Below are 15,430 nucleotides of genomic sequence, written 5' to 3'. Positions count from 1 at the left end.
TGTACCGGCTCCTCCCACTCAGTCTTGCACAGGTGTACCGGCTCCTCCCATTCAGTCTTGCACAGGTGTACCGGCTCCTCCCCCTCAGTCTTGCACAGGTGTACCGGCTCCTCCCACTCAGTCTTGCACAGGTGTACGGGCTCCTACCCCTCAGTCTTGCACAGGTGTACCGGCTCCTCCCACTCAGTCTTGCACAGGTGTACCGGCTCCTCCCCTTCAGTCTTGCACAGGTGTACCAGCTCCTCCCCTTCAGTCTTTCACAGGTGTACCGGCTCCTCCCCTTCAGTCTTTCACAGGTGTACCGGCTCCTCCCCTTCAGTCTTTCACAGGTGTACCGACTCCTCCCCTTCAGTCTTGCACAGGTGTACCAGCTCCTCCCCTTCAGTCTTTCACAGGTGTACCGGCTCCTCTCCTGTGCTGAAACGGCTTCCTCTGATTTCAATGCACACTGTGAGCTTCATCCTCATCATACAAAAGCATGCCTGGTGACCCCGATATGTATCATTCTACAAATGCACGCCTGGTGATCCCGATCCATATCATCGTACAAAATGCACGCCTGGTGATCCCGATCCGTATCATCGCAAAAACGCACGCCTAGTGACCCTGATCCGCATCATCGTACAAATGCACGCGTAGTGACCCCGATCCATATCATCGTACAAATGCACGCCTGGTGACCCCGATCCGTATCATCGTACAAATGCACGCCTGGTGACCCCGATCCGTATCATCGTACACACGCATGCCTGGTGACCCCGATCCATATCATTGTACAAATGCATGACTCCCCATTCACCCCTAATGACAGGTTTAGTATTCTCACCCATTCTCCGTACGTCATTCTGCCACTACAAAGAACAAGGGACAATCTCATGTCCTGTATTTTAAAAATCCTTTCACCAATAATAACACACTGAATCCTTTCCATGTGATGTAATTACGGTGTTGAGGGGGGCGGGGGCCCTGGGGGAAATGTAATGGATCATTTGCATCTAATTTGTAAATTCAAAAGGCACATTTTTTACTATAATTATCACTTCATGAAATTATTCATATGCTGAAGGGGCCCCATCCTGAAAACTCACAGCTATATCTTTCCCTCCTGGGGGGCTCATCCTGAAAACTCACAGATATACCTTCGCCTGCTGGGGGGGGGGCCATCATGAAAAACAAGGTTTTCAAATACATTATATGGCCAAATGTCTATGGACACCTGACCATCACACTTAGATGAGTGTGTTGTACATTCCACCAAAACAATGGCCATTAATATGGAGTTGCCCCCCTCCTCTCTATGGCCATTAATATGGAGTTGCCCCCCTCCTCTCTATGGCCATTAATATGGAGTTGTCCCCCTCCTCTCTATGGCCATTAATATGGAGTTGTCCCCCTCCTCTCTATGGCCATTAATATGGAGTTGTCCTCCTCCTCTCTATGGCCATTAATATGGAGTTGTCCCCCTCCTCTCTATGGCCATTAATATGGAGTTGTCCTCCTTCTCTCTATGGCCATTAATATGGAGTTGTCCCCCTCCTCTCTATGGCCATTAATATGGAGTTGTCCCCCTCCTCTCTATGGTCATTAATATGGAGTTGCCCCCTCCTCTCTATGGTCATTAATATGGAGTTACCCCCTCCTCTCTATGGCCATTAATATGGAGTTGCCCCCCTCCTCTCTATGGTCATTAATATGGAGTTACCCCCTCCTCTCTATGGCCATTAATATGGAGTTGTCCTCCTCCTCTCTATGGCCATTAATATGGAGTTGCCCCCCTCCTCTCTATGGTCATTAATATGGAGTTACCCCCTCCTCTCTATGGCCATTAATATGGAGTTGCCCCCCTCCTCTCTATGGTCATTAATATGGAGTTACCCCCTCCTCTCTATGGCCATTAATATGGAGTTGCCCCCCTCCTCTCTATGGCCATTAATATGGAGTTGTCCCCCTCCTCTCTATGGCCATTAATATGGAGTTGCCCCCCTCCTCTCTATGGTCATTAATATGGAGTTGCCCCCCTCCTTTCTATGGTCATTAATATGGAGTTGCCCCCCTCCTCTCTATGGCCATTAATATGGAGTTGTCCCCCTCCTCTCTATGGTCATTAATATGGAGTTGCCCCCCTCCTCTCTATGGCCATTAATATGGAGTTGCCCCCCTCCTCTCTATGGTCATTAATATGGAGTTGCCCCCCTCCTCTCTATGGTCATTAATATGGAGTTGCCCCCCTCCTCTCTATGGTCATTAATATGGAGTTGCCCCCCTCCTCTCTATGGCCATTAATATGGAGTTGCCCCCCTCCTCTCTATGGTCATTAATAAGGAGTTGCCCCCCTCCTCTCTATGGCCATTAATATGGAGTTGCCCCCCTCCTCTCTATGGTCATTAATATGGAGTTGCCCCCCTCCTCTCTATGGCCATTAATATGGAGTTGTCCCCCTCCTCTCTATGGTCATTAATATGGAGTTGCCCCCCTCCTCTCTATGGCAATTAATATGGAGTTGTCCCCCTCCTCTCTATGGCCATTAATATGGAGTTGTCCCCCTCCTCTCTATGGCCATTAATATGGAGTTGCCCCCCTCCTCTCTATGGTCATTAATATGGAGTTGTCCCCCTCCTCTCTATGGTCATTAATATGGAGTTGTCCCCCTCCTCTCTATGGTCATTAATATGGAGTTGCCCCCCTCCTCTCTTTGGTCATTAATATGGAGTTGTCCCCCTCCTCTCTATGGTCATTAATATGGAGTTGTCCCCCTCCTCTCTATGGTCATTAATATGGAGTTGACCACTTTGCAGCTATATTACCCTCTACTCTTCTGGGAAGAATTTCCACAAGATTTTGAAGGGTATCTGTGGGAATTTTGCCCATTTGTGAGGTCAGATACTGATGTTGGATGAGTAGACCTGGCACACGATCCAATTTGTCCCGAAGGTGTTCAGAAGGGTTGAGGTCGGGGCTCTGTATAGGACACTCCAGTTCCTCCACACCAAACCTGTCAAACCATGTCTTTATGGAGATGGCTCCATTCTTCTGGGAAGCCTTCCCACAATCTGTTCCCATTTGTGAGGTAAATTACTGATGTTGGATGAGAAGACCTGGCTCATACATCAGGCCCCAGGTTGGGCAACAAAAAAAATAAAAAAAAAATTAAGGCCAGGTTTACAACTGGCATTCAATTCATCCCAAAGGTGATCAGTAGAATTGAGGTTAGGTACAAATGTTGGATTCACCATCAGCAATCCAATTCATCCCAAAGGTGATCAGTAGAATTGAGGTTAGGTACAAATGTTGGATTCACCATCAGCAATCCAATTCATCCCAAAGGTGATCAGTAGAATTGAGGTTAGGTACAAATGTTGGATTCACCATCAGCAATCCAATTCATCCCAAAGGTGATCAGTAGAATTGAGGTTAGGTACAAATGTTGGATTCACCATCAGCAATCCAATTCATCCCAAAGGTGATCAGTAGAATTGAGGTTAGGTACAAATGTTGGATGACACCAATGTTGGATTCACCATCGGCAATTGAATTCATCCCAGAGGTGTTCAGTAGGGTGGAGGTCAGGGCTCTGTGTAGGACACTCCAGTTCCTCCACACCATACCGGTCAAACCATGTCTTTGTGGAGCTGGCTTTGTGCATTTGAACTCAATTTGGAAGGGTTTCTGCAAACATGTGGTAGTAGCTTGCAATCATAGTGAGAACCGTACCGGAGAACGTTGTAACGTCTTGCACAGCTTAAAGGGTATGTATTAGACACGAGCACGCTGGAAACGTTCATTTCGGACGTATTTATTCATCAAAGAATTTCATTTTGACATATTCGTTATATTGAACAGATTTGTTTTCGGAATAATTTCTGTATCTTCAGCATTCGCTCTGTATATTCGTTTGTCTGGGTGGATTCTAAAAATGTTGCAGTTTTTCCCGAAGATGCAATCTATTTATTATATTATCTAATCGGAGGGATTCTATATTCTCAGACGCCAGTCCAACCCACCAGGAGAAATGGCATGCATTGATTGGACAATATCTACTGGTTTCATGTGCATTCGAATTAACAAATGGGATGAAATTTGGATCCATTCTTAATCCGAATCCGAATCTGAAAATTTAATTTGTTTCCCCATGGGCCCGAAACTGCTATCGCATCATGTGACGTCATTCGAACGAAATGAAATGAAAAAAAAATGTGTTCATTTCATTCCAACTTTCCTTTGGATTTGTTGACACTCATTACTACGTCAGTTTGGAGATTCGTATACATCTGAAATTTGTATCTGAAAAACGAATGAAAACGAAACGTCTAATACGTATAGCCACGTTTTGGATGGAGGGTGGAAAGATTAGACCACATATGTCAAACACAAGGCCCGTGGGTCTAGTCTGGCTTGCCAGACCGTTTCATGTGGCCCTTACACCACTCCTGCAGCACCCCCCTTGTTTCCCCAACTCCAGAACTCCTCCTACAGATTTTGCACCTCTCTATGCAGCCGCATCACCCCCTCATCTCTGCCTCCCCTGGTCTCAGCATTGATTAGGCTCTGGCAGCTGATCCCAGCCCTCCTCTGGTCCTCCTCCAGACCCTGCCCTTTCCCCTTTCCAGCTCCATCCCAAGCTTCTTCCTGGCAGCAACACAAGGTAAGGGGGTGCACTGTGATGTAAGAGAGGATGGGGGGGCTCTTGACATCTGAAGTAAAGGGGGGGGTGCTCTGCACATCTAGTCTAACAGATACAACCGTACCTTTGAGGGCCACCATAATGCTGATGTGGCCTGCAATAAAATGGGGTTTGACACCCCTGGGTTAGACCCTCTAATTGGTTATTATTGCTGTCTGTGTCCCCGTGGGGAATAGTTCTCTCTTCTATTTGCCCTGGTGACCACTGTTCACCAGAACAGGAAGTGGTGGCAAATTGTGTCTGGCTCAGGTGTGGCCAATCAGGCTCCATGTATCATCCTCCTGTGCAGTTTGGATGCTGCAAGGAATATTCAGCTTGTCTGCCATAGACCAGTGGTCTTCAAACTGTGGCCCTTTGCTTGCTTTTATCTGACCCTTGGAGCACTATTCCATTAACTGACAACAACAATTGGACTTGTGTCCTCCCATTGACACCAACAATTGGGCATTATGTCCCTCGCTGCCACCAACAATGCGGCACAATTCCTCCCAATGACACCAGCAATGGGGCCTGATTCCTACCAATGACACCAACAATGGGGCACGATTCCTCCCAATGACACCAACAATGGGGCACGATTCCTCCCAATGACACCAACAATGGGGCACGATTCCTACCAATGACACCAACAATGGGGCACGATTCCTCCCAATGACACCAACAATGGGGCACGATTCCTCCCAATGACACCAACAATGCGGCACAATTCCTCCCAATGACACCAACAATGGGGCACAATTCCTCCCAATGACACCAACAATGGGGCATGATTCCTCCCAATGACACCAACAATGGGACACAATTCCTCCCAATGACACCAACAATAGGGCACAATTCCTCCCAATGACACAAACAATGGGGCATGATTCCTCCCAATGACAGCAACAATGGGGCATGATTCCTCCCAATGACACCAACAATGGGGCACGATTCCTCCCAATGACCCCAACAATGGGGCACGATTCCCCCCAATGAAAGCAATGATGGGGCACAATTCCTCCCACTGATACAAACAATGGGGCACGATTCCTCGCATGACACCAACAATGCGGCACAATTTCTCCCAATGACAGCAATGATGGGGCACAATTCCTCCCACTGATGCAAACAATTGGGCATGTGTCCTCCCATTGACACCAAGGAAGGGGCACAATTCCTCCTAATGACACCAACTATGGGGCACAATTCCTCTCAATGACACTAACAATGGGGCACAATTCCTGCCAATGACACAAACAATGGGGCACAATTCCTCCCACTGACACCAATGAAGGGGCACAATTCTTCCCAATGATACAAACAGTTGGTCATGTGTCCTCCCATGGAAACCAAGGAAGGGGCACAATTCCTCCTAATGACACCAACTATGGGGTAGTATTCCTAACACTGACACCAACAATGTGGTATCGTTTAGTCACTCTGACGCCAGGACAATTTCTACTCCCACTGGCCCCAGTCCGGCCCCCCTCCTGCAGTCTGCAGGACAGTATACTGGCCCCTTGCTTATAAAGACTGGAGACCTCTGCCATAGACATGACCCTATTGCCCCCCCTTCCCCGTACAGGACATAGGTCTGCGGTGCGCCCGTGTAAGCATGCCGTGCCAGCGGCACAGATGTGCTGTAATCACGCTGTGAAGGACTTTCAGAGGACTCTTAGAGTGTCCTCATTAATCTGCCTGGATACCGACCCCCCATCAGTCAGCTGTGCCCGCGCTGCTCATTAAGACTTCACTACATGCCGTTTAATTGGGATCAGAGGGTCGCAACGTAGGAAGACAAGACACAAGTGTTGCTCTCCCTGCCAATCATCTCCTATGGATACAATGTGTCATCTCTCCCCGAGTCCCCTCCATGGAATCCCAATTTATTCTCATGTTTGGTCATTACTTTGTAGCGGGATTTACAGGATCACAGATCAGAAATCTTCCTATTAATACTCTTTATCAGTCAGATCCATTAAGAGTCATTATGTGATTACATTGAAACACTCAACGGAAATGGAAATCATTTGGTTCTGCGAGAGTGCGTCACACGTCACGTGTCGGGCTTAGGGGAACTATCCATTGTTGCAGTAGCTGGAGGGAAACACTTTATTTTCACCATCAATTCTGTGTTCACTATATGAGAGGGGGCTTAAGGAAGAAGAACCACAGGAGGGGTATAGAGTTTGTGGAAAGTTGAATCACTTTTTATTATTATTATTATACAATATTTATATAGCGCCAAAGGGTTTGCTCAGCGCTGTACAGTATAGTGGGGACAGTACATGAGACAAGACAGTAACAATACAATACACGAGGGGTTCGAGGGCCCTGATCCTTGGAGCTTACAATCTAGGAGGGAGGGGAAGGTGGTACAGGAGGAGATGGCTGTGGGGGATGGAGTGGTGGGAGGAGTGGAGGAGGTTGTTAGGTGAGGGCAGGTGTTAGGTGAGGTTGGGGTAGGCTTCCCTGAAGAGGAGGGTTTTCAGGGTGCGCCTGAAGGTGAGGAGGGTAGGCGACAGTCTGATGGATTGGGGGAGGGAGTTCCAGAGGATGGGGGAAGTCCTGGAGAAGTCCTGCAATCGGGCGTGGGAGGAGGAGACCAGGGAGCTAGAGAGTAGGAGGTCCTGTGAGGAGCGGAGGACACGGGTAGGGTAGTATTTGGGTATCAGGTCAGTTATGTAGTTTGGGGGCGGCGTTGTGAATGGCTTTGTAGGTCAGAGTTAGCAGTTTGAATTTGATGCGTTGGGCAATCAGGAGCCAGTGAAGGGATTGGCAGAGGGGGGTGGAGGACACTGAGTGGAGGCCAGTGGAGGGATTGGCAGAGAGGGGTGGAGGACACTGAGTGGAGGCCAGTGGAGGGATTGGCAGAGGGGGGTGGAGGACACTGAGTGGAGCCAATGGAGGGATTGGCAGAGGGGGGTGGAGGACACTGAGTGGAGCCAATGGAGGGATTGGCAGAGGGGGGTGGAGGACACTGAGTGGAGGCCAGTGGAGGGATTGGCAGAGGGGGGTGGAGGACACTGAGTGGAGGCCAGTGGAGGGATTGGCAGAGGGGGGAGGCAGATGTGGAGCGGTTGGTGAGGTGGAGGAGTCTCGCCACTGAGTTCAGGATAGACTGGAGTGGGGATAGCGTTTGTTTGGGTAGGCCAGTGAGGAGGGAGTTGCAGTAGTCCAGGCGTGAGATGATGAGGGAGGCCGGTGAGAAGGGAGTTGCAGTAGTCCAGGCGTGAGATGATGAGGGAGGCCAGTGAGGAGGGAGTTGCAGTAGTCCAGGCGTGAGTTGATGAGGGAGGCCAGTGAGGAGGGAGTTGCAGTAGTCCAGGCGTGAGATGATGAGGGAGGCCAGTGAGGCGGGAGTTGCAGTAGTCGAGGCGTGAGATGATGAGGGAGGCCGGTGAGAAGGGAGTTGCAGTAGTCCAGGCGTGAGATGATGAGGGAGGCCGGTGAGAAGGGAGTTGCAATAGTTCAGGTGTGAGATGATGAGGGAGGCCGGTGAGAAGGGAGTTGCAGTAGTCCAGGTGTGAGATGATGAGGGAGGCCGGTGAGAAGGGAGTTGCAGTAGTCCAGGCGTGAGATGATGAGGGAGGCCAGTGAGAAGGGAGTTGCAGTAGTCCAGGTGTGAGATGATGAGGGAGGCCGGTGAGAAGGGAGTTGCAATAGTTCAGGTGTGAGATGATGAGGGAGGCCAGTGAGGAGGGAGTTGCAGTAGTCCAGGCGTGAGATGATGAGGGAGGCCAGTGAGAAGGGAGTTGCAGTAGTCCAGGTGTGAGATGATGAGGGAGGCCGGTGAGAAGGGAGTTGCAGTAGTCCAGGTGTGAGATGATGAGGGAGGCCAGTGAGGAGGGAGTTGCAGTAGTCCAGGCGTGAGATGATGAGGGAGGCCAGTGAGGAGGGAGTTGCAGTAGTCCAGGTGTGAGATGATGAGGGAGGCAGGTGAGAAGGGAGTTGCAGTAGTCCAGGCGTGAGATGATGAGGGAGGCCAGTGAGGAGGGAGTTGCAGTAGTCCAGGTGTGAGATGATGAGGGAGGCCGGTGAGAAGGGAGTTGCAGTAGTCCAGGTGTGAGATGATGAGGGAGGCCAGTGAGGAGGGAGTTGCAGTAGTCCAGGCGTGAGATGATGAGGGAGGCCAGTGAGGAGGGAGTTGCAGTAGTCCAGGTGTGAGATGATGAGGGAGGCAGGTGAGAAGGGAGTTGCAGTAGTCCAGGCGTGAGATGATGAGGGAGGCCAGTGAGGAGGGAATTGCAGTAGTCCAGGCGTGAGATGATGAGGGAGGCCAGTGAGGAGGGAGTTGCAGTAGTCCAGGCGTGAGATGATGAGGAAGGCCGGTGAGAAGGGAATTGCAGTAGTCCAGGCGTGAGATGATGAGGGAGGCCAGTGAGAAGGGAGTTGCAGTAGTCCAGGTGTGAGATGATGAGGGAGGCCGGTGAGAAGGGAGTTGCAGTAGTCCAGGTGTGAGATGATGAGGGAGGCCAGTGAGGAGGGAGTTGCGGTAGTTCAGGCGTGAGATGATGAGGGAGGCCAGTGAGGAGGGAGTTGCAGTAGTCCAGGTGTGAGATGATGAGGGAGGCAGGTGAGAAGGGAGTTGCAGTAGTCCAGGCGTGAGATGATGAGGGAGGCCAGTGAGGAGGGAGTTGCAGTAGTCCAGGCGTGAGATGATGAGGGAGGCCAGTGAGGAGGGAGTTGCAGTAGTCCAGGCGTGAGATGATGAGGAAGGCCGGTGAGAAGGGAATTGCAGTAGTCCAGGCGTGAGATGATGAGGGAGGCCAGTGAGAAGGGAGTTGCAGTAGTCCAGGTGTGAGATGATGAGGGAGGCCAGTGAGAAGGGAGTTGCAGTAGTCCAGGTGTGAGATGATGAGGGAGGCCAGTGAGGAGGGAGTTGCAGTAGTCCAGGCGTGAGATGATGAGGGAGGCCAGTGAGGAGGGAGTTGCAGTAGTCCAGGTGTGAGATGATGAGGGAGGCAGGTGAGAAGGGAGTTGCAGTAGTCCAGGCGTGAGATGATGAGGGAGGCCAGTGAGGAGGGAGTTGCAGTAGTCCAGGCGTGAGATGATGAGGGAGGCCAGTGAGGAGGGAGTTGCAGTAGTCCAGGCGTGAGATGATGAGGAAGGCCGGTGAGAAGGGAATTGCAGTAGTCCAGGCGTGAGATGATGAGGGAGGCCAGTGAGAAGGGAGTTGCAGTAGTCCAGGTGTGAGATGATGAGGGAGGCCAGTGAGGAGGGAGTTGCAGTAGTCCAGGTGTGAGATGATGAGGAAGTGTACGAGTTGTTTGGTGGTGTCTGGGGTGAGGAATGTGCGTATCTTGGAGATGTTGCGGAGGTGGAGCCTACAACATCTAGATAGCAGTTGGATGTGGGGTAGGAAGGAGAGGTGGGAGTCCAGGGTGACACCCGGGACTTTGGCATGCGGGGTGGGATTGATGGTGGCGTTGTTAGCAGTGATGGAGAAGATGGGGGGGGGTGCAGGGGGGGGGGAGACCAGGAGCTCGGTTTTGGATAGGTTAAGTTTAAGGAAATGGAGCGACGTCCAGTCTGATATGTCGTTTAGGACCTAATCATTTAGAAGTTTGTCATACATTATTTTCACGATGCGGAGCGGATCTCTAATTTGTATTGTTTGAAGTTGGAGTGATCACGTTTGGAGTTCATTCACGTGTGCATTTTATTGAGCTATTGGTTTGGATTTTTATTGTATTTGTATTTATATATTGATTAAGTTTGTTTTTTTTTTTCTCTCCCGTGTGATCTGAGTGCACATGATATGTAGTTTGCATGATACACGATTAGTGGCACTTTGTTGATTCATGTAAAAGGTAATACATTATCATAAATTCATATTTTTTGAGGTACACAAAGAATTGGGAAACGTTACGTTGGATTAAAGAAAGACACGATTTGTTTTGGAGGTGGAAAAGACATTGTTAAATAGAGACAATGTTTGGACATTCATTGTTTGGGACATTTATGTTTTTGGGACACTTATTATTCATTATTTATATTTATTTTATTTTATGTATATTTCATGAATTTATTTAGTGTATATTTTGTTTACATTGGGATAGATATATTTACAAAGGAAAGTTCTTTATTATTTACGTTGACTTTCAAGGGTGAAAGTTGTTTACTTTTCTTCCAGGGTGTGGGAGTGTTTGTTAGAGTTGGGATTGTGCAGAGATACTGGTTTTTAATGCTCAATGGAAATAGTAACAATGTAGCAATAGGGATCTGGAATCTTCATGGCTCCGTGCACACTGGCATTTTTTCCGCTTCTAGAAGCTGTTATCAGCATTTTTTCTGCTCCTAGATGCTATTATCCTATGTGCCCATGCACACTGCTTTAGGCTATTGGAGCTTTTTGAGATTCAGCGTCTAGGATCGGAAAAAAAATTAGTTTTTTGTAGCGTTTTTCCAGCAGAAAAAAAAAATCGATATGCTCCTAAAGCTCTATATGTACTGTAAACCACCAATAAAACGTTAAATGCTTTTACCAGCGTTCTTTATCCAGCATTTTTCCACTTTCCCGCCGCCCTATAGAAGATATACTGCTACAGAGCGGCAGGGGTGCGCAGAATCATGCATATATATATGTGATTTTGCCTTTTCGGATAGGGGGGCGCGCAGGATGTGCAACACGCCCTACCCTCACCGCTATTCGCAGCCTCGGCTGTCAATCACCGGGTCCCGGCTGGTGATTACTCACCGGCACCCGGTGATCGTGAAGGATTACTGATGGGGGAGAGAACTGTATGTAAACAATACAGATCTCTCCCCTGTCAGCTCCTGCACACTGCTTTGTATGGCTCTGCATAGCAGCATGCTCACAGTGAAACGCACACAGCCCAAGTAGTGAATCAGCACACAATTAACCCTTTGATCTCCCCATGTTAACCCCCTCCTGTCCAGTGCCCCTAGCACAGTATCAGTGCTTTTTATTAGCACTGATCACTGTATTGGTGTCACTGGGGATGTCAGTGACACCAAGCCAGTCCCCCCCAGTGTCAGAATATCTGCCACAGTCCCGCTATAAGTCACTAATTGTCTCAATTACTAGTAAAAAGAATAGTAATCCCAGTATATACACCGCCATTTGTACACGCTATAACTTTCACGTAAACCAATTCATTTACACGTATCGGGATTTTTGTTTAGCACAGACACGGAGCAGAATACATTTTGGCTGAAATTTATGAGGAAATTTGATTTGTTACATATTTTTACTGGACATGATTTATAGCAAAAAGTCAAAAATATTGTTTTTTTTTTCCTCAAAATTTTTTTTATAGCACAAAAAATAACAAAACGCACAGGCGATCAAATACCACCGAAAGAAAGCTCCATTCATGGGGGAAAAAAAGGACGTAAATTTCATTTGGGTGCAGCATTGCACGACCGCACAATTGTCAGAGTAACGCAGCGCCGTATCGCAATAAATGGCCTAGTCAGGAAGGGTGGGGGGGGGGATTCTCTGGAGGGTGGGAGGGGGGAAATACTCTGGAGGGTAAGGGGGGGGGGGGATCCTCTGGAGGGCAAGGGGGGGGGGGGAGAATCCTCTGGTGGGCAAGGGGTTAATAAAACCGCTAGTCTGCATGGAGCCTACATAGAAGTCAATGTGATCAGCCTGATGGCGGGATGTATATGGGGGGCTGTAGGACCCCCTGAGAGCTGGCCTGTCCTACTGATATTGGAGTTTATGGAGTCAAGGGTTCAATGATTGGTAAAGGGACCTGTCAGTAACAAAATCTCCATAAATCAATTCCTGACCAGGGGTGGACTGACCATTTGGAAACTCGGGCACTGCCCGAGGGCCCGGGGTCAGTAGGGGGCCCCATGAGATGCCCCTGGTACCTCTCTCATAGGCTTTTTTGAGTTTGGGCAAGGACACAGGGGCCCCATGATCCACTATTGCCCGGGGGCCCCATGAGTTGTCAGTCCGCCCCTGTTCCTGACCTATCACAGTGTCAGAAGTTCAGGAAAGCTCCGCCTTTTCTCATTTTAAAGCCGTCCTCGGAGAAGGTGCAGAGAAGAGCGACCAATCCGACAGGCTGCATGATTTGTGGCACGATTTCTCATGTAAAATCGATTTTCCTGAAAGTACTAATAAATATGTTTAATTCTACCAACTATCTATACTTTAATTCTTGTGAGTAGGTGCATTAATTGGGGCAGGCTGGTAGGGGCCCCCAGTGCATTACTTTGCCCAGGGGCCCGTGATGCTATTAGGACAGCCCCCCAAGAGACTACTAATCCCCTGTTGGTCCTCTGCAGGTCCCGATTTGCAGCCTGTCGGACCTGATGCTGTGTGGGATGGGCGCCTGCAGTAGGAAGGCCCTGACGCTACTTAGCAGCGTGTTCGCCGTCTGCGGCCTGGGACTTCTGGGAATCGCCGTCAGCACCGATTACTGGCTCTACCTGGAAGAGGGGATCATTCTGCCGCAAAACCAGACCACCGAGATCAAAATGTCGCTTCATTCTGGCCTGTGGAGGGTCTGCTTCCTGGCAGGTACGTCTACCATCATCTACATACCGGCCCAACGGCCATTGTATCTAGCTGGACTATAGACAGGACCGCACACAAAGACACAGAGGTCCTATATATATATATACACATCCAGGAGAGAACTATATACACAGATGTATAATAATGCTACAGTGACTGAAGAGGAGTGACATAGGAGGGTTGGGGCCCTTGTCTACGGGGCCTGTGGTGTTGTGGGCCCCAAAGCACTCATCTGTCACTGCTACACATACATTCAGTTAAAGTGGTATGAAATCCAAAATGTCATATTTTGCAGCTGTGTCCACCGTGGCCTCACCTGTGTCCTCCATGGCGTCCCCTGTCCTCCGTGGCGTCCCCTGTCCACCGTGGCATTCCGCGTCCTCCGTGGTGTCCCCTGCGTCCTCCGAGGTGTCCCCTGTGTCCTCCGTGGCATCCCATGTGTCGTCCCACGTCCTCCATGGCGCCCCCTGCATCCTCCGTGGTGCCCCCTGCATCCTCTGTGGTGTTCCCTGTGGCATCTCCTGTGTCCTCTGTGGCTTCCCCTTTCCTCTGTGGCATCCCCTGCATCCTCCGTGGCATCCCCTGCATCCTCCGTGGTGTCCCCTGCGTCCTCCATGGCGTCCCCCTTGGCGTCCCCTGCATCCTCCATGGCATCCCATGCATCCTCCGTACTGCGGAATCCACAGGAGCTTCCAGCACTGCAAGGATTGGCGCGGTGCCAGGCCTCCTGTTACGTGACCCTGTTACTGGGGTATTTTTAGCTGTGGTCTCCATTATCGAGGATAGAGCGAGTCTTGTGTGTGGGAGAAGTCAGACCGACACGCTGAGCGAGGTGATGCGACTTCCACGCCTGGCGGCCTTCTCCTTCCATTCAGGAAAACCTTCCAACCAGTAAATAATGGTGAACCTTTAAAGTGAACCTGTCATGCCAGAGTGGACTTCTTTCAGGAAGTCTCTGACCTGGAGCCCTTACTAAGGTCTGGAGACCCAACGTCACTGGCTATTGGCTATACGTTGCACCATCCAGAGTTGCAGTAAAGTCGTATCTAAGTTGCACCATCCAGAGTTGCAGTAAAGTCGTATCTAAGTTGTACCCATCCAGAGTTGCAGTAAAGTCGTATCTAAGTTGCACCATCCAGAGTTGCAGTAAAGTCGTATCTAAGTTGCACCATCCAGAGTTGCAGTAAAGTCGTATCTAAGTTGCACCATCCAGAGTTGCAGTAAAGTCGTATCCAAGTTGCACCATCCAGAGTTGCAGTAAAGTCGTATCCAAGTTGCACCATCCAGAGTTGCAGTAAAGTCGTATCTAAGTTGCACCATCCAGAGTTGCAGTAAAGTCGTATCTAAGTTGCACCATCCAGAGTTGCAGTAAAGTCGTATCTAAGTGCAGCAGTCCAGAGTTGCAGTAAAGTCGTATCCAAGTTGCACCATCCAGAGTTGCAGTAAAGTCGTATCTAAGTGCAGCAGTCCAGAGTTGCAGTAAAGTCGTATTCAAGTTGCACCATCCAGAGTTGCAGTAAAGTCGTATCCAAGTTGCACCATCCAGACTTGCAGTAAAGTCGTATCCAAGTTGCACCATCCAGAGTTGCAGTAAAGTCGTATCCAAGTTGCACCATCCAGAGTTGCAGTAAAGTCGTATCCAAGTTGCACCATCCAGAGTTGCAGTAAAGTCGTATCCAAGTTGCACCATCCAGAGTTGCAGTAAAGTCGTATCCAAGTTGCACCATCCAGACTTGCAGTAAAGTCGTATCCAAGTTGCACCATCCAGACTTGCAGTAAAGTCGTATCCAAGTTGCACCATCCAGAGTTGCAGTAAAGTCGTATCCAAGTTGCACCATCCAGAGTTGCAGTAAAGTCGTATCCAAGTTGCACCATCCAGAGTTGCAGTAAAGTCGTATCCAAGTTGCACCATCCAGAGTTGCAGTAAAGTCGTATCCAAGTTGCACCATCCAGAGTTGCAGTAAAGTCGTATCCAAGTTGCACCATCCAGAGTTGCAGTAAAGTCGTATCTAAGGTGCACCATCCAGAGTTGCAGTAAAGTCGTATCCAAGTTGCACCATCCAGAGTTGCAGTAAAGTCGTATCTAAGGTGCACCATCCAGAGTTGCAGTAAAGTCGTATCCAAGTTGCACCATCCAGAGTTGCAGTAAAGTCGTATCCAAGTTGCACCATCCAGAGTTGCAGTAAAGTCGTATCTAAGGTGCACCATCCAGAGTTGCAGTAAAGTCGTATCCAAGTTGCACCATCCAGAGTTGCAGTAAAGTCGTATCTAAG

The 15,430-nt window shown here is 49.3% G+C and overlaps 1 protein-coding gene across 1 annotated transcript in view; it reads left to right on the top strand.

The window, feature by feature from the left end:
* CACNG5 (calcium voltage-gated channel auxiliary subunit gamma 5) overlaps positions 1 to 15,430 on the top strand; it is a 71,730-nt gene that overhangs the window by 25,472 nt on the left and 30,828 nt on the right. The window contains exon 2 of the mRNA XM_089661470.1: positions 12,926 to 13,160. Coding sequence (XP_089517596.1) covers positions 12,926 to 13,160 — 235 coding nt within the window. The remainder of the gene's footprint in view (positions 1 to 12,925; positions 13,161 to 15,430) is intronic.

Source organism: Staurois parvus, unplaced genomic scaffold (genome assembly GCF_062004578.1).
Source record: "Staurois parvus isolate SC_StPar_1 unplaced genomic scaffold, SC_StPar_1.0 ptg001344l, whole genome shotgun sequence".
NCBI classification, from domain to species: Eukaryota; Metazoa; Chordata; class Amphibia; order Anura; family Ranidae; genus Staurois; species Staurois parvus.
This window is presented reverse-complemented; position numbering and strand designations above follow the sequence as displayed.